A 23,069-nucleotide genomic window follows, 5' to 3' on the forward strand; every position below is an offset into this window, starting at 1 on the left:
ATCAGCATCCAAGGACACTTGGATACTGATTTGCTTAATGAATAATATGGTTTAGTTTGGATCCTGGCATTCTCTAGGAATCTAGCAACCTATGTGCAGTCCTGTGCTGAAGTCCAAGAATTAACTTGATAAGGAGTAGAGTTCTCAACTCAATTATTTCTTCATTTCAGCATGATTGTTTCAAGAAATAAAAGAAAATTTCCCAGTATGAAACATAAAAGTGCACATTAGGAACTTCTCTTTGCTTATGTCTGAAATATAAATTGGTTGGCTGGTTGTCTTTTAAAATAATCCTTACGTTACCTTGACCTAAATTAAAACAAATTTGCTCAGTTTGGTACTTCTCTTTACGGAGTGAACAAAACTCAGAATTATGGTGACTATTAGAGATAATGATCAGTTCAATCCTTGTTTATATCTAAAAGCATCCCTTTTAAAATCTCCAAACATTAAAATATTCCTTGCAGTGAGGTAATTGAACGTTGATGAACAACAGCAAATTGGGAAAAAAACTACCCTCTATAAGATATTAGTATTAAATAGACCCAAAAGCCAGTTAAAGAGATGTTTTCTGCACCACAAAACTTCTTTAATTCCCCCCTTTTTTATAATTTATCTCATAGTGTTTTGCAAATGTGTGCATTTTTGTTTGCATGTGTTGACTGTAGGACTGCATTGCATTATTTCAAGAAATGAAAAAAAGAAAGAAAAGAAAATCTTTCCAGTTTGCTTATTTGTTTCAAAATAACACTGTGCAACTCTTTGGATTCAGTTCCAAAAAGTGATTTAGATTATAGATATAGCAGCTTTAAACAGTAGCAAATCGGTGTTATATTTGTGCCTCTGCATGTTCCAAAGTATGTTTTTGGAACCTAATCTGAAGCATTGCACAACTCTATCAGAAAGTACAAATTTAAATACCTTAAAATAAAAATCAAATTACTTTTTCCCCATAAGTTTTTATAATCTTCATAATGCAGATTACATTTGTGCTTGCTGCTCACTATGCTGATTTCTGCATTGGTTCTGTAGGATGAAGAATTAATACTGGGCTATAAAGAGGAAGAACGTGGAAGAAAGTAGATCAAGCATAAACTTTCATGCGTCTCCATAGGAAAGGTTTATGGAAGTCCCATCAGTCATTTTCTCCAAAAATCTGAATACCATCATGGTAAAGATAAAAAAAGCCTCATTTTCTGAGCAGATATCTGTCCGTATATAAGTTGGAAATCCCATGTAAGTTTCATGACTTTATTAAAGTCTAAATAACTACTTCTGAGTTCCACCTATGATATGTATAGCAATAGCACATAAGTCTTATATACTGCTTCAAAGTACTTTACAGTCCTAAGTGGTTTACAGAGTCATCATATTGCCCCCAACAATCTGGGTCCTCATTTTACCAAATTGATGATAGGCTGGAAGGTAGCTAGAAGGCTGAGTCTACCTTGAGCCGGTCAGAATCAAACTCCTGGCAGTTAGCAGAATTAGCCTGGAGTGCTGTATTCTAACCACTGCACCACCAGGGCTCTGGTAAGAGCCAATAACTAACACTAGGACTTCTGAAGGGGAAACAGCTGTTTACTGCCGGATCTTCTCCCTTTCTGTCCACATGATGTTTCCCACCAAGGTCCTGATTGTCTCTGTTCTTGATTATCAAACTCCCCTCCCCCCCAGTTAATTTTCTGTGATGCTATGGATGTGGAGATATGTACCATTTGAGCTGTGGCTCCTGGACTTTTGAATAAGCTATGGCATTCCCCTTCATGGTATTCTTCTTTACATTCACGGCAGAACACAAACTGAAAAAAGAAAAACATAAACAAACATTAGGAATCAAGGGGAGGTACGACAGCCATAGCATTTTCAGATGATCCACCACTCTTCTTATCCCATTAAATTCTCATAATTCTCATAATTTCTTATTTATCATCCATCTGATCACATAGCCTGCTCATTAATACAACTGATTTATGTACTTTTCTCCAACGAAAAAGAATATATATATATTCCTTTTACACATGGAAGCACTGAGGTTCATAACATAAAACAACTTATAAACTTTTGGGGGGAGAGAAGTATTTGAAAAGTCAGAACTATCATCTGTTTCCTAGGGCGAGTTTCTGAGATTAACGTCATTAGAAAATTGGGGCAGGGGGCAAACTTTGTCTTGGATTCCTTAGCTGCACACAAAAGTTCTCCCAAAATTTCCATAACTAGGATATCTTAGAATTTTGGAAATACTGGAGAACAGGGCAGACTGCATTTCACATGAAGATTCTTCTAAAGCCATGGGTCAAAAACATCTGCCAATAAATGTTGCACTTTCCTAATAATAGGGACAAATGAGAAATAGATGAGATTTTAGCAATTCAGGGTTCCTGTAATGATTCTCTAAGCAAGTAATCACTGACTCCTTCAGGATAAACATATCCAGACTGCTATCTTTCATTCATGTCAAGCACTAAGGAAATCAGAAAATCCAGGCAATTTGTTTGATTGATTGTTTATTACATTTATGGGCTGCCCATCTTATCATAGGGTAACTCTGGTGGCTTACAGTTATATATACAATTAAAACATAAAAAATAAAATCTGACATTAAAACCTATGGACACATGGAGTCAGTAGGGGTAGAGTTGGGAGAGATGGGATCAGTTATTGCTCTATCAATCATCTCCATTGCATTGTTCCCCCACTGGGACCCCAAGCCAACTGTCAGAGCCACATCTTTAGGCCCTTACAAAAATATAAGGTTGGGACCAACCTCACATTGGGGTAGGATGTTCCAGAGGACAGGAGGAACAGCAGAGAAGGGTCTCCTGGACCTTGCCAGCCAGAATAATTGGGCTAACGGGACCTGGAGCATACCTTTTTTGCTGGCATTAGTAGGATGAATACAATCTTAGGGTGAGATGGTCCCTCACGTAACCTGGACCCATGCCATGAAGGGATTTAAAGGTGATTAAATGGAAGCACTGAGCTACAAGAATCTGAACTACTAACGGCCAAAGCAAACTAGTAGCAGGTAAGAGTAAAAGGAATTCAAGATGGGCGGGATTTAGATTTCTTGTGGATGCGAAGGGACTCGTGACTGATGATGCACTTGACCCCTCCCTCGAGCTCAGCCTGGTGATCTTTAATTCAATTATGATTATTCATTTGTTACCTGTCCCATTTTCTAATGTCTGTGAACAGCAGCAATGTGTTGTCAAAGATGGAGAGCCAGTTTAGTTTTTCCTCTATCAGTCAGCAGCTTTCATTTTAAAACCACTTAGTAAAATTGTAGATGATTTAGTTTTGAATAAACAGAACTATTTAAAAATTACCCTCATGTCTATTGCCTACTTCTTTATAAGACAGAAATCTGCCTTGACATGGAACTATGATCCCTGCACTGTCATCTCCTAATTATTATCCTTGTTGTCTAGAGAAAATAAAAAACAAATAAAGTGAAATATCAATTAAAGTATTCTTCTGGCCAATCTCAAGTACACCATCTTGACCCACCACGAGAATACCGATATATATTTTTCAGCTCCTTGCTACACTGACAAGCCGAGCTGATGAAATACGTCTGATGTTTTGATACAGTCTTGGCTCTTGCATATAATGAATAGACATATCAGCACAACTTGACACTAAAATGTTTATCTGCCTCATGTCACATCTTTGCAGTTCCATTTTGCACTCTGTCATGCTCCTCTTGTCACTTTAAGTACTGTATGAAATCACAATTCATTGCAGTGCTGCAAAAAATGATGCTTATGCAAAGTGAAAACAGGACAACCCGCTGACTACTCTTCAACATCCGTTGCCTGGAGTGGCTGAAAGGTTGAGGCCCAACTATCTGAGTGCAATGCATTTTGCAATGTTGTTCCCTTTTGAAAGATTTGAGCGGTACATTTTCTAGTACGGACATTACTCTAGTTAAGAACTTTTGAGTTGCAAACTTTCACTGAGATGAACAAACCTGTCCATGACTCCAATCCAGAAGATTCTGGAAGTCAGGAGAAAACAGGAAAGGGTGAGTTTCTGGCATGTCACTTATATAATTGCACTCAACAATAAACTAAAGGGCCACCATCAGTGAGCTATTGACAGCATTACTTGGTCTGTTCTGTGGATGTTTGAGTGTTCAAGGGTGGGGAATTGTGGTGGGTGGGAGTGTGTTTGGAGATTATTATGTGTGTTGGACCTGATCTTTGGGTGTTAAGTGAATTTTGTTGTACGGGTATACTGTGTATACGTGTACAATGACAATAAAGTTGTTGTTGTTGTTGTTGTTGTTGTTGTTATTATTATTATTATTATATTGGTTAATCTTTAGTGAGATTCACAGCCTTTGAGGCTGGTTAATAGCTCAGCAGCTCGAGTCCTAACCAAGGACCTAGGAACTGTTAAGGTATCGTCGGAGGATGTAAGCTGTTCCGAGTAAGGTGGTTTTTTGTAGAGTCAAAATGTTCAAGTCCGGCAAATTTAGAATTTCTAAATAGCGGGGTAGCCCTTTGGGTATTGCTCCGAGGGCTCCAATTACAATCGGGACAACACATGATTTCTTTTTCCACAGTCGCTCAACTTCAATTTGTAAGTCCCGGTACTTTGTGATTTTTTCTTGCTGCTTATCTTCAATTCGTGCATCACCAGGTATTGCAATGTCAATGAACCATACTTTTTTCTTTTCAACTATTGTTATGTCAGGTGTGTTGTGGACTATTATTATTATTATTGGTTAATTATTATTATTATTATTATTATTATTATTATTATTATTATTATTATTATTAATTATTATTAGGAGTCCTGGTAGTGCAGTGGTTAAAGTGGGGTATTGCAGACTAACTCTGCCCACAGCCTGGAGTTCGATCCTGATGGGGCTCAAAGTTGACTCAGCCTTTCATCCTTCTGAGGTCGGTAAAATGAGGAACCACATTGTTGTCCTATGTTGGGGGCAATATGCAAATAATGCTTCTATATTGTAAACAGCCCAGAGGGTGCTGTAAAACGCTATGGGACAGTATATAAAGCTGAATGCTAAATGCTATTGCTAACCCCTTCTCACTTTCTCATGACTTCCACTCACATACTGTCCTCAGATCTGCTTGCAGACTGTAAAGCAAGGACTGTATTGTGCATGGATTTTTCTTTGCTTATCGGAATTGTGAACAAAATCTTTTTGGAATGTAGCCTGTTCATAAGTAGAGCCCTCTCTGTAGATGTGACATGTTGAAGAAACAAAAACATTTATTTAAATTAATAGCTGTTAAGCCAGGGCAGGTCCACCAACACTCTTTTTAATGGGCCACAATCTTTCTCTTGAGAAGTTGAGCTTTTCTTTTATAGATTTTATTTTTGAAAATTGATGAGTTAAGGAGAGAAGCAATCATTCATTTTGCCCCTTGATTTAGAATAATAAACTCAGACTTCCGTCCCACAACCTTACTACACACCTTTGCTTTCGTACTTCTCCTGACTCACCAACTCCCATAGGATGGCCAGTGATGTTGGTCTTCATTGACCCTTCTTTTTATTTTAGAAGATGCCTTTTTTCTTCTTTCTTTAACTGTACAGATTAATCCATAAGAAAAGGTTTCATATTTTGGGATCTCTGAGCTACAGATATTCTCTTCTATTGGTTTTAATATGTACACAGTGTCCTAGTTCTTTGCTTATTATGTTCTTTTTTTTGTCACTCCATAGCCCAAGGCAAACTGACATTTATGCTATCTAGAAGGCCATTAGGTCACTTCCTTATGCAAAATTTGAACAAATTAAAAATCAAGTATTAAGAAAACATACTGAAGGAGAAACAGTAATAAATAAATTTAAGGTTTATGCAACTTTTCTATTCTGCAAATATGATAGCTGTGGCTCAACCTCTGAGGTAAGACATTCAGTTTTGGTAAGCAGATCTAAAGACAATATATATAATTTACTACAAATGACATGGGTCTATTTCCAGTATTATATAATGCTACTTATATCTGCTCAAGTCATTGCACTTCCTTTATTTTGCACCATGTTGAATCTCCTCTACACAACTCCTCCACTGCACAACTGAACTTGCAGTGATAATGCAATTTTTCCAGATATGGGGTGATATAAGAGAACATTGTTCCATTAGCAGATATCATTCCATGCAGCATATTTTAAGTATCACCAAAATTACGTTATCATTCTCTGTTCAGAGTCATGTTTCTGAGATGGGCAGCTATATAAATTGATTGATTGATTGAAATAAAATAAGTCACTTACAAAGGCAAGTGACCACTATGAAAAGAATCCTTAGAAGTCCTTAGGTCATATACCGTGTTTCCCTGAAAATAAGACCCTGTCTTATATTTTTTTGAACCCTGAAATAAGCGCTTGGCCTTATTGCCATGCACTCAAATGCCCGACTGGGCTTATTATCAGGGGATATCTTGTTTTGGGGGAAACAGGGTAGGTGGTCCAGTGGTGGGATTCAAGTAATTTAACAACCGGTTCTCTGCCCTAATGATTTCTTCCAAAAACCAGTTTGCCAAACTGCCCAGAAAGTTAACAACCGGTTCTCCCGAAATGGTGCGAACTGGCTGAATCCCACCACTGGGTAGTCCTCAACTTATGACCACACTTGGGACTAAAATTTCCATTGTTAGGCAAGGCATTTGTTAAGCTATACTTTTTTATGACCTTTTTTTTATGACCTTTTTTTTGGCCATGGTTGTTAAATGAATCAGTGCAGTTGTTCAATGAACCACATGGTTCTTAAGTGAATCTGCCTTCCCCCATTGATTTTGCTTATTGGAAGTTGGCTGAGAAGATTGCATGGTGATTGTATGATCTTGGGATGCCACAACCCTCATAACGGTGTGCTGCTTGTCCATCACCCAAATTTTGATCATGTGACTGTGGGAATGGTGCAACAGTTGTAAGTGAGAGGAGAGGTCTTAAGTCACTCTTTTCAGTGCCACTGTAATTTTGACTGGTCATTGGTTGTTAGTCAAGGACTACCTATATAGAAAGAATGAATGTCAAACTGCAAAATAAATACAGGTAATCCTCGACTTACAACAGTTCATTTAGTGACCGTTCAAAGCTACGTCACTGAAAAAAGTGACTTAGGACTGTTTTTCACATGACCATCGCAGCATCCCCATGGTTACATGCTCAAAATTCAGACGCTTGGCAACTAACTTATATTTATGACGGTTGCAGTTCCCAGGATCATGTGATCATCTTTTTGTGACCTTCTGACAAGCAAAATCAATGGGGAAGCCAGTTTCACTTAACAACCATGTTACTAACTTAACAAATGCAATGATTCACTGAACGACTGTGGAAAGAAAAGTTGTAAAATGGGCAAAACTAATTTAATACATGTTTCCCTCAGCAACAGAAATTTTGGGCTCAATTGTGGTTGTGACTTGAGGGCTACTTATACATAAGGAGAAAAGTGGAAATGAAAGAGGAAATGAAAAAAGTTTTGGTTATTTATTTTATTTTTTTATTTATTTTATTTTGTCGAGTACATATTAGATAATATATATAAGTATAAGCATGAATTGAAAACATAAAATGAATACAATTAAAGGGAACATTAGGACAGGGACAGTAGGCACGCTGGTGCTCTTATGCACGCCACTTACAGATCTCTTAGGAATGGGGTGAGATCAACAGTAGACAGTTTTAGGTTAAAGTTTTGGGGGTTTTGGGATGAGACCACAGAGTCTGGTAGTGCATTCCAGGCTTTAACAATTCTGTTACTGAAGTCATATTTTCTGCAATCGAGTTTGGAGCAGTTCACTTTAAGTTTGTATCTATTGTGTGCTCGTGTATTGTTGTGGTTGAAGCTGAAATAGTCATTGACAGGTAGGACATTGTAGCAGATGATTTTATGAGCTATGCTTTATATTTTAATTTATATTTATATTATATTTATATTTTATGGTTAGTTGGAGTTTATAGGAACCTTAACAAAAGAGAGATGGATGTTTCTGTAACAAATGCCGATGAAGTGATAAATGGATCGGATGGATGATTTGCCAGAAGGATTAAAAAAATATATATGCAGAAGTATAGTGAATGGTATTGGCCTAAGGGAAATTAGTTACAATTTATTTTCTTATCTTCCTTCCTTCCTTCCTTCCTTCCTTCCTTCCTTCCTTCCTTCCTTCCTTCCTTCCTTCCTTCCTTCCTTCCTTCCCTCCCTCCCTCCCTCCCTCCCTCCCTCCCTCCTTCCTTCCTTCCTTCTTTTTTATTTGACTTATATGCTGCCTATCTCGCCTAAGGTTACTATGTATATAACATTGTTTAGCTCAAAAGAGATTGGTGTGATGATTATGTTTGTAGGAATGTTGGTTAGTTATAAAAGCTTCTAGACTCTTGTTATCATTGCAACTTTGAATTCCATTCAATCAATATTTCTGGTTGCAAAAGGCTGAAAAATCAAGCACATATCACCAAATACACAATATTCCTTCTAGATGATAATGATTCTAGCTAACCCATTGCCCCCCCTCCCCAACTTTTGGGCACCAGGGACCGATTCTGTGGAGAGAGATTTTTCCGTGGACCAGAGGGTGTGTGATTTCGTGTGTTGCCTGCATCCCACAGATGGGACTTTACTTTTTTGTGTGGCTCAGTTTCTGGCATGCTGTGGATCACTGCCAGTCCACAAATCAGGGCTGGGGATCCCTGTCCTAACCAACTACTATGAACATACTTGACATCAGGAAAGAGCATGCATGTATTCCTACTATAGGTCACGTCTTTGACAGCTAAGTTTCTTTTTCGTTAATTGTTCACATGCTGCCTTTTTATGTAACAGCCAACACATTTTAAAATTAAACTCCAGTCCGAGATATCATCAAGTTTAAGGAAGCCCCGGAATGCCTAACATTGCTTGTTTGTATTTCCAACCTTCACTGAAGCTGTCTAATTTACAAGTCTTTCTGTCTTCCAAATGCATCTCCTCGCTGCTGGCTATGGGCCATTAAGTCCTTCACCAACACTCTTTGTTTTTAGCAGGTTTGTTAGGCCGCAAAAGGAAAAGCTTGAAGTTTCTGGTAAAGACCCATAGTTAGAGAACAAGCCTACTGTTTAGAAAGCTTCACAATAGGGTAGGAGCAACTAGAATTTTCCTTTGCAAGCTTCTGTATTAGGTCCGTGTATATCAGGAGTGAAATCTACTTACCTTCCTTACTGGTTCGGAAGTGCACGTGCCGTGCATACACACACCTTCTGCGCATGTGCAAAACCTTCTGCGCATGCACAAAAGGTAAAAAAACATTACTTCCTGGTTAAAACCAGGAAGTAATGACACCTGGGCGGCGATTGCTACCGGATCGCCAAACCACAGGGAAAAATCGCTACCGGATCAGGCGATCCGGTCCAATCCAGGAACATTTCACCCCGGGTGTATATGTATATATATGCTAGTTTGATTTGGGAGTTATTTTTCGAAATACCGCAATTCTGTGGATGATAATCTCATGGCGCTGCTTTCAATGGAAATAAGGCTGATTTAAGGGCAAAATAGAAAACTGTTTTCACGTTTTATTAGATAATGGAGGAGATGTAAAATCAGTTCCATGGTGGAAGAACAACCTGGAGGGTTGATAGGTTTGTCAGAATAAATAGGCTTTCCTTGGCAGAAAAGGCATTAAGTATTTCTGTGTTACAGCACAGCATGAATTATAAAAGAAACAAGTGTCAGATTAAGGGAAGATAGGTGGGTTAGCAGTACATCTTTTTTTTTTCATTAGAAGTCTCAGTCCCATAAAACTCCCTTGGTCCTTTGGGGTTAAATTACCATTTGCATTACTTATATCATTTAACAAACAGTGCCATGGATCTCTCCCCTCCCATGGTCCATTTTTTTAGACATGATAGCTGGATGGGAACATTTTTGCTAGAGAGAAAACCAGTTCTAAATTCTGGTTGCAGGGGGCAGGAAGCAAGAAAATTTTTGGGCTTAAGACAGACTAATCCTTAGCTAACTGGGGGAAGGAAAAAGCTGTCATTGGCAAATTTCTATTCATTGGACTTTTAGGAATATGTTAAGCACATAAGACACAGATGGGTGAAAGAACATCTTTGTACCCCAAATTCATTCAGCATCCATTCATTCTTGACCCTATATCTTCTTGTTTAATCAGACATACCGTGTTTCCCTGAAAATACGACCTACCCTGAAAGCAAGCCCTAGCCCAATTTTCATGCCTGTGCCTAATATAAGGCCTAACTCCAAAATAAGCCTTAGTTAAGGCCTGCCCACCATCTGGTTGTACAAGGTGGGGCAAGCCGCATGCTAGGGTGGGGTGGGGGATAGAGCTGCCTCACGCACCCCGCATCCTCTTACTTAGGACTGCTGCAGTCAGGCCTCCCTGGCCCTCACACCTGTTGTGCTGCTGCCTGATTTCTTCTGTGGCTGCTTGCGGCTGGATGCCATGTGGTGCATTGTACCAGTTCCACCGCTTTTGCATGCAACAGCACAATGCACCACGCAGCCTCCTGCCATGAGCAGTCGCAAGCGGCCACAGAAGAAGTCAGGCAGCAGAGCAACAGCTGTTGGGGCATGGGAGGCCTGGCTGCGGTGGTCCAAAGGTAAGTAAGTAAATAATCCCCTGAAAATAAGACCTGGTGCTTATTTTGGGGTCCAACAGAAAATAAGACTGGGTCTTATTTTGGGGGAAACATGGGTACTTCCCATTTTTGTTTATCCTGATATACCCTATTCAAATCTTCATGTAATACAGAAGTACATTTCTATACAGGCTTCTTGAAATATCATTACTCACAATAGACCACGTATTCCAGGAGAAGAGAATATACAGAATGTAGCTCAGGGTTGAACTGTGAAGTCCTTAGTGGTCATTGAGCTTAGTGATTTGCTTACAGGTGTTTCATCATTCAACTAGGTAACATCATTAGTGCTGATGAGTGTGGGATTTGCTCCCTGTTTATATACAGTGGCTTACCCTACCAGTGTTGGTGGGGATGGTTTTCTCTTCTGCCATTCCTTATTTAAGGTATCATTTTCTCCTTGATTGTTTATCTAGCATTAATCCCTGCTTATCTGAGTGTTGGAATGTTTTCCAACAAAATGGATACGCAGGAAACTTTATAAAAAAGTGTCACTCAACCCACTACAGCCATGGAACTCAAGCCATGGAAAGGATAATACTGCCTTACATCAAAAATATCCCAGAAACAACCAGCAGACTGTTACAACCACATGTATCATTGTAACATAGAAATCAAATAAAGCTCTCTAAAACATTTTAAGTAAACCAACATTTTCGGAAGTCCAAGAAGAAGAAAAATAGGACCCATTTGCAATCTACAGTGTAAGGATTGCAACAGACACTGCCTAGGAAAAATAGGTAGACAAATTAGAGTACATCCATGAACACCAACTAAATCTTAATCTCACAACAATGGACTCAGTGATAGTTTCAACTGGGAAATTGTGAGCATCCTACACCAAGCTAAATCCAAAAATGCTAGGGAATTCCTGAAAGCTTGGCATTCAGACATCAATAGACACATAGAGATAAAGCATATTTACACACCATTAAAAAAAACTAAGAATGCAGAATGCAGAAGAAAAAACAAAAAGATACAGAATTAAAAAATGAAAAAGTACAGAATAAAAAAATACAGAAAAAGAATAAAACAATCCTCTCCAACACCCAGATAAATAGGGACAATCAAGCAGAAAACAATATCCCAATCAATGAGATAATTTGGAATTACTGAGAAGAAAACCACACTCTCAAAACACTAGCAGGGCAAACTACTGTATATAAACAGGGAGCAAATCCCACACTCCTAACACTGATGATGTTATCTGGTCAGGCAATGCAACATCTGCAAAGAAACAACCAAGCTTAGAGAGCAGAAAGAACCCCAAAGTACACATACTAGCCACTTTTATAAAAAGCTTATGTATCGACAGGGTACAAAATGGTAAATTAATTTTGCTTTGAGCTTGGAACAAATAACTTTATTATTTGGTTAATTCAAGTAGAAAAGTTTATTAAAAATACTGTCTAACACAAAAATGAAAAAAGATGCCCACCCCAGCAAGCCTAACAGAGCACAATTCTGACAAGTTGATTTAAATTAAGAATCCTGAAGCAGGATTTACAGCCATTCATGTTTAACAACTTCTGAGAACATTTTCCCCCAGCCTCTTGATACTTACTGCCTCCGTCCAGTTTTACCTGCTGCCATTACAAGTCTGCTTCTACTGTTTCTCTCCCACAGTTTCCTTACCTGTCCAGTGCAAACAATGGGTGGGCTTTTATGTTCCATGGCTATATTTTGTTTTAGTCAAGATATCAGCTGTAGAATACAGGCAATGCAATGTCTTTGCTGTTTTGTCTTCTACTGTTGGAAGATATATCCATCTGGTTCAGTTCCAAGTGGGGAGAAAGACAATGGAAACATGGAGGCTGATTGGAAAGATGATTTATTGGTGGACAAGACCTCGGTGCCTTCCGCCGTGCCCTTAAAACTTTCTTTTTTCAGCAAGCCGGGCTGGCTTAACATATTTTTAAAATATTTTTAATTGGTTTGTTATTTTAAATTGGGGCCAAATTAATTTATATCTTTTTAATTGTTTTTAATGTTTGTATTGTATGTTTTTATCTGGCTGTACACCGCCCTGAGTCCCTCGGGAGAGGGTGCGGTATATAAATTCGAAATAAAATAAAATAAAAATAAATAAAATATGGAGGTGCTGGGCAGCTGACCAAATGGAGTAGAGAATGAGAGGTATTTATACCCTCTCTTGGGCTTTGAACTTGAGCTTCCTGTTCCTGTGGCAAGACCATGTATTCTATTGGCTGCTGTAGGGGTCTTCAAAATATCCTGTCTTGAATGGATTTCCAAATCTGCATTTCTAAAAGCTGGCCTCAGCTTAGTATCTGCTTAGGGGCAGGGAACCGTGGCTCTGAGTTTCTGTCTCCCTTAAGATTTCTATTTCTCATGTTTTTATTATATTTTTTATGTTTCATTTTTGTTTTAAAATAAAAAATTGTTGGAAAAAAAAAAAGCAAAAGATTTCTATTTCTCTTTTAGGGGAAATATAATATTCTGCCTTTTTAATATTCCTTAAAATATTTCGTTCTTCTAGGAGGGATGGGTGCTAAGTTTTCTACACTATCACAAAATCATTGGTGTAAGTGAAGAACTTGTATTTGCTGACTGCTACCAAATAGACAACTTGCAGAAAAACAAAAGTAATCAACTGGATTTATTTGTTTATATTTGTGGGAAAATATTTGAAAATCCCCTAAGGATTTAACTAAATCAGCAATTGAATCAGTCCCTGGCTTTCAGCAGATACATTTTTTGTTGCTGGTTTAATAAAATCACAGAGGCATTCAGCCAGCACAGTAACACAGGACCAAGTTGACTAATCTCTCTCATCAATGTTATTTCAATTAGCACATACTTAACAGAATGATTTAACAACAGTAAGTATAGCATCCTCCTCCTGGGGAAAAATGTGGAAAAACAGTAGCACACAAAGACAAATTTCATTCTTTGTTGTGGTTTCTTGTTTTAAATTCTATTTGTGCTACAACTGGGCTGTTTAGAATTTTTCCACTAATGAATATAACTTTTTAAAATATAATACGGTAACACAACACTTCCCAGGACTGCATCAGATTCTATAGCAAGCATAGCAATTGCAGTCTGAAAAATGCCCAGCTCAAAATAAGAAATTTGCATGTATCCAGAGCTGGATGAACTAAACTTAAACAGCAGAAATGCAGGGTAACATAGCTCAATCACCAGCAATTCCAAAGTAACATAGAGTAAAGAGTAAAGACACTCTGGAAACTCAACAGGGCACAAGTGCATGTGCAGAGTATACTCCCTGGAGAACAATGAAACAGTTCAGACCAATGGAGACGTTTTCCTTTTACAAATGCTTTGTGAAATTTAATATCAAAAGGACATGAGACTACGCATCCAGGACATATGTGGACAAAAGATCTACATATATACTATATCAACACAGGGCTAGTATTCTTTGCATTGATGAAACATGGATGGAATGTTGCTAATGAAACAGCATTAGTAACATGGGTTGGATGACTGGAAAATGGGTGTAGAAATTTCATTTTCTTGCTCCACTCCCACATCACCCCACCCACTAAGCACTTAGTACAGGAGGTGACTGGTCCATTCTGCTGTTTCATTGACTAAGTTGTAAAATTTTGAGGCAACTGCACCAGGGGTGGATTCTACCTACCTTTACTACCGGTTTGCAATGAGGCTGCGCGCGCGCGCTCGCTTTGCTCGTGCGTGTGCTCTTCTGCGCATGCACAGAAGCATTCTGATGATGTCGAGGTCGGTGGGCGGAGCCTCCCACCGGTTTTACTACCAGTTCTATAGAACCAGTATAAACTGGGGGCAACCCACCACTGAACTGCACCAATCAAAATCCCCCAAGCCACCCAATCACAGCACTCAGAACAATCAGAAACAAGATTGCTTCAAATCACTAAGTGTTGCTCTAAGACCAAACCAAACATTTTTAAATTGCAAAGGGTGGGGGAGAGTTGTAGGTCCCCTGTAGGTTGCAAGATTCAAAATTTTTAAGTTGCAGGGGGGTTGTTGATTTGTTTGGACCTACAACCCTCCTTGCAACTTAAAAATGTTGATCTAATCTGATAACACTCAAAATAATTCTGATTTGCACATTCCTAATCAATGTATTCCTTTTCAACTCTAAACTCCTATATCAGATACAGAATACCTGAACAAGACTTGAGTAAGAAGGAAAAGATGTGACAAATACTTAAATACTACCAAAACTTCTCAGTTTACTTTGAACAGAAAAGAAGGAACAACAGATGCACTGTATAATGAAATTGTCCTGTATTTTGGAGATAAGCACAGTGAATTTTTGGCTCAGGAGCCCACCTGTTTTCTCCTCAAGTGGCATGCAGTCTTGTTGCCTTTAGGACCAGAATGAATGACCTGGCACGTGTCCTGTTCACAATCCACAGATAAAGGGAGTAGGGTGGGGAGCGGATAGCAGGCTTGAGAGCCTCATTGGCTACAGTAATGCTTCACTGTGAGGGCTCTTCTGAGTCAGGCATTCCGACAGGCCCTTTGATTAACCACCTGAAAATTACTATGTTGATCTTGGGCCAGTCAATTACTGGGATCCAAAGTCCCTTATTTGTAAAACACGATCAGTGACATTGGCAATTGGTGAAAGATAATGCTGGTGCGGTATTTTGTTTATCCGTCTACCGTAGTTGTGGAGTATGTAGCTTATTTCACTAATATTAGTGAAAGTCATCTGCCGGCCTGCATATTTAATTCCTGGTTTTCTACTTGTGGCACCTTTGACTCTTGACTATGTTAACTGGATTTGCTCCAGGGCTTAGAAACTTACACATATATGCTTGTATTTTAATTTGTGAAATGCTATGAGACATGGAACAGGAAGCCAGTCTAATATAATACAAATTAAATTAAATTAAATTAAATTTAGGTTATACTCACCTGAGTTCTACAAGGTCAGTTGAAGATGGGGAACCGACGCTAACAGTGATTTCACATGACCTCTCAACCTAGCCTTTTATATATGCTGCTGACATTATTACAGGAACCATTTATCAGCTTCTGTGTGTGATCCTTGTAAAGCATGAGTTTAATATTCTCTAAGTTTTACTTATACAGCCACTTATAAGAAAAAGTAGCCGGCACTATAAGCATCTTACGATTTAGTAACTGTGATTGTTCCGTATTTTGATTCACAGTGAACCTTAACAAATTAGTTAAGTCTTAAACTTCCATATTCTAGAGTCAACTACATTCAATGCAAAAGTATTATTTTACTTTGTAGGCATATATATACACACATGAGGGAGTCGTTGGCCCTGTGATTAGAGGAGATTAACTAACCTGTAAATATGACATATGTTATAACTTAAAATAGCATAAATCTCTGGTTAACGAAATATATTGTCATGCATGAAGGAAAATATACGTGTCCCAGGATAAATGTTGCAACATCCAAACAGATTGGATCCTGCCAAAATGGCATACAGTTTATACAAAACATTGAGGATGCATAAGGCTCTCTCTCCAGTATTTGGCCACAATAATACAGTTTTCCATCTAATATTGCTTATCTGGCATATTTGAACTTAGATTCCAGGTATTGCTATTACATACCTCAATTTTATTCTCCCCCCGCCCCCCCATTTAAAGACACTTAGATTTCTATAGGTAAAGCACTGGGCACATGGCAAATAGCTACTCAGTGGAAAAAGGTACTGCAAAGAAGCAAGGAAGTATGTATGTTTATTGTTTTTTTGTGTTATCTTTTTATGATGTGTTGTTTCTATGTTTTTTAACGAAAAATGTAAATAAAGATTATTTTAAAAAGAAAAGAAAAGAAAAATGGCATTGTCAAAGTGTATAGACCATAAGATGGCAGTAGTGATCCATAAATCAGACAGTTATACAAAAGCTCAGCTGAGCTGAACAAAAGTCAGGACTCACTCCAGGGTAACTGAAAGCTAATACACTGAAAGGGGGCTCTGACAACCCCATCTCATAAAGAAAAATGGTACTGATACATACCGGAACGTAAGAAAAGTCTGCTGGCTATTTCAAGGACACCGTGACTTTTGAAGCAGGCTGAGGAGTGTCAGCTGAGAGTTATCCAGAGAATAAGGTTTGCAATAATTAATCTTAGCAAATTGAGATGCTGTGAAAAAGCTCTTTCCTTGATGACAGCTTTTATTTACCCGAGATCATCCAAAACATAGGAAGTTTTGGAGTGCTGTCTCTGGCAAGCAGCCACATTTCTATATTAGCTTCAGCTATCTTCCAAGTAATTGACCTGCCAGAGACAGAGTTGCATTTTTAAGATTGTGACAGTCAGTGGCAGTAGTGGTCTAAAGCAGCACCAGAGACAGCAAAAGACAACATGACCAAATCAGTATCACCCAACCTTTGGAGACGGCAAGGATTGTACTTGACTTTTAATCGGTATGTGTTGCTGGGGCCATGCCTCCTCCCTTCTCTCATCCATGAAGAAGTACCCCAGGGAAAGATGTAGGCAGAAGTAGGACAAAAATGAAATTGGACTGAATTTAGTCAATCCAGTATTAATATTTATCTGGATGTCCACTCTGCTCCCTATGCATTTATTTAATGTTAAATTAAAACACTGTTTAGTATATGTGTGTGTGTGTGTGTGTGAACCACTAGTCTAAGGGCTGACATCATACCAGTATCCTTCATTGTCATTCTGTTGCCATTGAATGCTCTCCTCCTATGCATCAAGAAAATGAAAGGAAAAAGAAAGAAAAAAGATCTTTTGATCCTAAAATTACCACATGCTACCTTAATCATACACCTTGACACTCTTTCCACAAGATTTTCACTCCTACTTCTGTCTCAGGTTTCTTGTTGACATGAGTCACTCCTTCGTTGTTGCTGCTGCAGCTGTTACTACTATTATTTTTAAATAACTTAGTTTTAAATAACTAAGAGATGCGGTGGCTAAGATGCTGAGCTTGTCGATCGAAAGGTCGGCAGTTCAGTGATTCAAATCCCTAGTGCCGCGTAACGGGGTGAGCTCCCATTACTTGTCCCAGCTTCTGCCAACCTAGCAGTTCGAAAGCACGTAAAAAATACAAGTACAAAAATAGGGACCACCTTTGGTGGGAAGGTAACAGCATTCCATGAGCCTTTAGCATTTAGTTATGCCTGTCACATGACCACGGAAATGTCTTCGGACAGCGCTGGCTCTTCGGCTTTGAAACGGAGATGAACACCGCCCCCTAGTATTGGGAACGACTAGCACATATGTGCAAGGGGAATCTTTACTTTATTCTTTCTATAGAGAATATGATGAAGAAATAATTCAGCAAATTATAATTTAGAAGATATTGTTTCCTAGTCATTATTCTCAGAATGTAAATCTTAGCGAGTAAATTGCAGTATCTTTTCTTTTAATTCATCTAATGGTCTCTACTGAAATAATGAATGGCTTTTTAGATCATTAATTCAATTTATGATTTGCTTGTCTGAAATTGGGGTTCCGGAATGGGAGTGGGAGAATAAACTGTTTTGCCATTTCCCCAGTTTCAAACATCCTTGCATAGCTTAAAGTTACCCTGAACTGGAAAACTTCGCAGTTATATTTTATAGCAGTATAATTTGGTTAGGAGCTCAAATTATTTGGACTATAATAACACATGCTTTCCAACAAAAAGCAAATCCCTAGAAATCTATCAAAGTGCATTTAACACCTTTCTGCTTTCCCAGCTTTATTTTGGATTTCTAAAAATGCTTAATAATCACCCAACTCTTTGCTATCTTTCTCTTTGACATAATAGTTTATTATTCATTCATGGTTGCAAGCCATTACCCTCAATTCAAGAGGGCAAGACCACTTTTCCTGAACTCATGTCTGGGTTTTTTTAGGGTTTGTCAAGTTGCACTGTAACCTCTTTATTTGGCTATTTCCTGTAACCTTCACATCATCAGAGGTAGACATGGTTGTCCGTTTTAGACAACTATGAAGCAAAATGATGTAGAAATAAAAGAACCATGGAAATACAGAGTTTGAAAGGTTGTTTTGGCCACCAAGTCCTGAATAAGAATCTGAATTAAATCAATTCAGGCAAATGGTCCATCCTTTTTTAGTTCATTGGTTCCACTTTCAACCTGCTCTTATATTATTATGCTATGTGAATATGCGTTTTAACATTTAATCAAAATCTCCCTTTTTGTACCTTATATCCCAAAATTTTGTCTCCTGCACTCAGGAAAGTCTTTCTTCTATGTGCATGGTGTGGCTTGTTGGGTGTGGCAGGGGAAGGATACTGCAAAATCCCCATTCCCTCTCCACTCCAGGGGAAGGTTACTGCAAAATCCCCATTTCCTCCCGATCAGATGGGGTGGAGTCGGTCAGAGGTGGTATTTACCGGTTCTCCAAACTACTCAAAATTTCCTCTACTGGTGCTCCAGAACTGATCAGAACCTGCTGAATACCGTCTCTGAATATGTCCTAAATCAGTATATGTCCATATTCATTTTGTAATCAATCATTATTCCAAGATATTTGGAATGTTTTTTTAAAAAAATCCAAACTATGTATTTTGTATAATGTTTCAGTTTCTCTTAAAATCAAGAACTCCAGCATTACTACCCACTCTACTAAATATATATATATATATATATAGATAGATAGATAGATAGATAGATAGATAGATAGATAGATAGATAGATATAGATATAGATATTCCATTATTAAAAAAAAAAAGACAATGATTTTAAGTTTATAATCCATATAATATCTTCTTTGATGTCTTTCCACTAGATTGTTGAATCCCTCATCCATAATTGGGTAACATAACATCCTGGTGCAACAGTTTGTTCAAAGTCTTCAGTCATCATCTGCCCCCATCAGTAATGAATATCCTCATATATGTATAAAAGTAAAAACAACCACCCGAGTGACATTATAATTATATTCCATATAGTTGTAATTGTGGCTTTCATCAGGATTATAAATTCCCATCATCCTAATGGGTAACAACCAGATCTTCTGCATGCCCCAGCGTAGCTCTCTTGCCTTATAACTCAAAGTAGTTATAATATATTTATCAATACAAGAAAGAAATCCAAAGTAGTATATTTTTAGTAGAGTGGGTAGTGGATTAAAGATATTAAGAATTGTTGTGTTTGGCAATTTTGTAGGAAAGTGGGTGGAAACATGTTAGTTTACTGATTGATTAGTTTAAGAAAAGGGGTGTTTAAGTGATATATTTAGGGGAGTGGAGGAAATGGATAGAGTTGAATAAATGTTAAATTAGGATTTATGGGGAAGGCTGCTTTGAAATGTTATATTAATATACATAAAGAATAAATGTTAAAGTAGGATTTATTATATAGTCTTAAAGTGGAAGGTTGTTTTGAAATGTTGTAATAATATATAGGGGGAGGAGAAAAAGGGCAGATTATTGCTAAATTGGGAGTTATAATAATATTATGTTAAATTAGAAGTTATCATACAATGTTATAGTAGACAGCTTTTTTTTTTGAAATGTATGGTAAAAGGGGAAAGTAACAATATCAATAATAATAATATTTTTAGTAAGTAAGGGTCAGTATATAGAGGAGGAGTAAGGAGATGGTAAAATATTATGTAATCTGTTATGAATTAGGTTTTTGTTGTGAAGAAGTCACAGGGGGGGATGGGTGGCGAGGGGGGGTTAGGGAGGAGGGGGGAAGAAAAAAAGGGGGGGGAAATTTGTATTTGAAAACAAGAACTCCAGCATTACATGTCACTGTCCACAATGTTTCTACCACAGGACTCCCACTTCTTCAACTAAGACTTTCCTTGTGGTGCCTTCCTTCACCCTCAGAAGGTAAGAATTTTCAGCACATAAGTCAGGAATTTTCTGGACTGACCATCCTAGATAGTTTGTGACTTTGTGTCCTAATAGATGTCAGGGTAATTAAAAACTGTCATTACTATAATATGGCTCTTTGAAATATTGACAATTAGCCTTTGCTAGGTATCATCCACATCTTCTTCTGGATTAGGTGGGCAACAATATTTCCTAATGGTGACAGCAATCAACCAATGGAATAGCTTGCCTTCAGAAATTGCGAAATGGACAACCATTTCTCTGAAATGGTACAGGGTCTCCTGCTTGAGCAGGGGGTTGGATCTCCAAGGTCCCTTCCAACTCTACTATTATTATTCTAATAGTATTACTTTTATGTGTTCATCTGCTCATTTTTACCCAGTTGTTGTTCTGCAGTAGTGCTTGGTTTCATTTAGTTTTTTACAGGAATGTTTTTTTTAAACATACAATACACATTTCCTTTTCTCTTGCTTCTTTCTCTTTTAACAAATGATATCTTTAATTGTTTATTCAAGTTCAGATTGATCCCGCCAGGCCTCCACTGTATCTATTAAACTCACATTTGCTTTTCTGTACTAAGTACTGAAATTCATCTTGCTTATTTTCAAATCTCTGAGCATTACTATATAGACAATGAAAAGTCTTGGACGAATGCACAAATGGTCCTTTGTTTGTATGTGTGTGGTTGATGTCCAATTTCAATAGCAACTATTTTCCATAGGCGATAAGCCTTTATTTGACTTTTCTAAGGTTTCAATTTCCTATCCCACATGATTCAGCTTGCCATGTTCTAGCTAAATATATTTTAGTCTTTGTAAAGTGGAACCCACCTTATGCCAGCAGCTTTGGAGATGTATCAAGTGATGATCCCTGAAAACTAAATCTCTCCTCTTTACACCATTTGCAGAGCTAATGTGACTTACATTTTTTCCCCCTTTCCCTTTCTAATGGTCTTACACAGACTGGAATGATGGATGAGAATACCAGAATCTTGAGTTTATTTTCAATATTTTCAAAATGTGTGTTGATACGTTTGCAGTTGCTCCTATGACTTGTCTCTATGTGTATCGGGAGGCAGGGCTAATTTCAAGATTTGAAAAGCCTTGGAACTTGTTCTGTAATATCCCTGAACCACACTTCTGGAAAACAGTGCATGCCTGGTATGTATGTTTGTTTCAGCTACTTGGAGATGTGTGGTACGAACTATCACGGTTCTTTTACTTATCATCTTATAAGATACTGTTGAATCCTCTCCTTTATGAATGTCCTTTCTATCACACGGTATCCTTTTTTCTTCCCCAAATGCCCAAAGCCTATTGTATTTGCAAGGCTCTGAAAAGAGCTTCTTGAGTGCAGCACTATAAGACCATCTCCTGTATCACTTGCGTCTGATTGTTATTCTGGTCTGTTGATGGGTTTGCGCCTCTGTTTGGCTGCCTCTTGACAGTTCCTTCCACTGTCAAATTGTTGTAGGTCATTTCCCCCCCCCCTTTTTTTAAACTGATAAATCCTCATTCTTTCTCAACAGCTTAAGTATAAGACACTTGCTGTCCCTATCTTTTCATTTTTTTCTTCTTCAAGTACTGCAACAAACTTGCTCTTGTGCAAATATGCCAGTTGTTTTCAGGCAGGAAGACAAATTAGTCGTAAACATTGCAGGTCATAGTTGCAAACTCCATTGCTCTTCACTCTTATTTTTGCTGGACACCAGCAGTAGAGATACTTAGGCTAGGCAAGTACAAGCTCTTAGACAAATTAGTCATAAATATTGCGGGTCACAGTTGCAGACTCAATTCCTCTTCACTCTTTATTTCTGCTGGACGCCAGCAGTAGAAATACTTTTATTTCTTCTTGTTTCCTTGCTCATGGTCTCCGATTAGGCAAGAACAAACTCTCTACTTAGATGAAAACATGGTTAGAGAATTCTTATTTAATATTTTGTATCCAATTCTTCTAATAACTGCCTGAGAGCAATTCTTGCTCATCCAATCGGTGAGATTGCTCCTTGGAATCTGGTTGCTTTATATTTCTCATTTCATTTTTGTTTACTCAGCAAGAAGCAGTCATTACCTCACTGTGGAATTGGCAGCTCACAGGATTATAATCATCACCACAAAAAGGCAGCTTTATGTAAAACAGTTTACATCTTGTGATACCTTTAATACTATCAAACTTGGGAAGGACTCTATAGGTGGATAAAAATTTGAAACTAAACATCTGGCTGACTGTGTGATGAACCCTAATAATAATAATGCAAGACGATCAGACAAATGATGGTACACAATGTAACACAGTTGCCATAACAATTCACAGAAACATCTGTAAAAAAATATCATGTACCAGTAATGAAAAGTTGGGGGGGGGGGAACATGGAGATGAAAAAAAATTAGTAAAAAATGAGAAGGTTAAAAATATAGTGGGATTTCCAAATATAATCTAATAAAGTCGTAGCTCATAATACAGCAGATATAACTGGGGTCGAGAAAAAAAAGGAAGCATGGATAACTGATGTGGTAATACCATCAATAGAGTAGAAGGCAAAGAATTGAAGAAAATCACAAAGTATTAAGCTCTGAAAATCAAAACTAAAAGATTATGGCAAAAAACTGGCTATGGTGGAGCCAGTGGTTACTGGCACGCTGAGTGCCATACTAAAAAGTC

At 37.9% G+C, this 23,069-nt stretch overlaps 1 protein-coding gene across 3 annotated transcripts in view; it reads right to left on the reverse strand.

Annotated features, from left to right (window-relative positions):
- The window catches only part of PRKN (parkin RBR E3 ubiquitin protein ligase), a 722,481-nt gene that overhangs the window by 13,476 nt on the left and 685,936 nt on the right, over positions 1-23,069 (reverse strand). For all 3 annotated transcript variants that reach the window (XM_034428505.3, XM_034428508.3, XM_034428509.3), the window contains one exon: positions 1,716-1,802. In XM_034428505.3, coding sequence (XP_034284396.2) covers positions 1,716-1,802 — 87 coding nt within the window. The remainder of the gene's footprint in view (positions 1-1,715; positions 1,803-23,069) is intronic.

This window comes from Pantherophis guttatus, chromosome 1, assembly GCF_059756535.1.
Source record: "Pantherophis guttatus breed Tessera chromosome 1, ASM5975653v1, whole genome shotgun sequence".
NCBI classification, from domain to species: Eukaryota; Metazoa; Chordata; class Lepidosauria; order Squamata; family Colubridae; genus Pantherophis; species Pantherophis guttatus.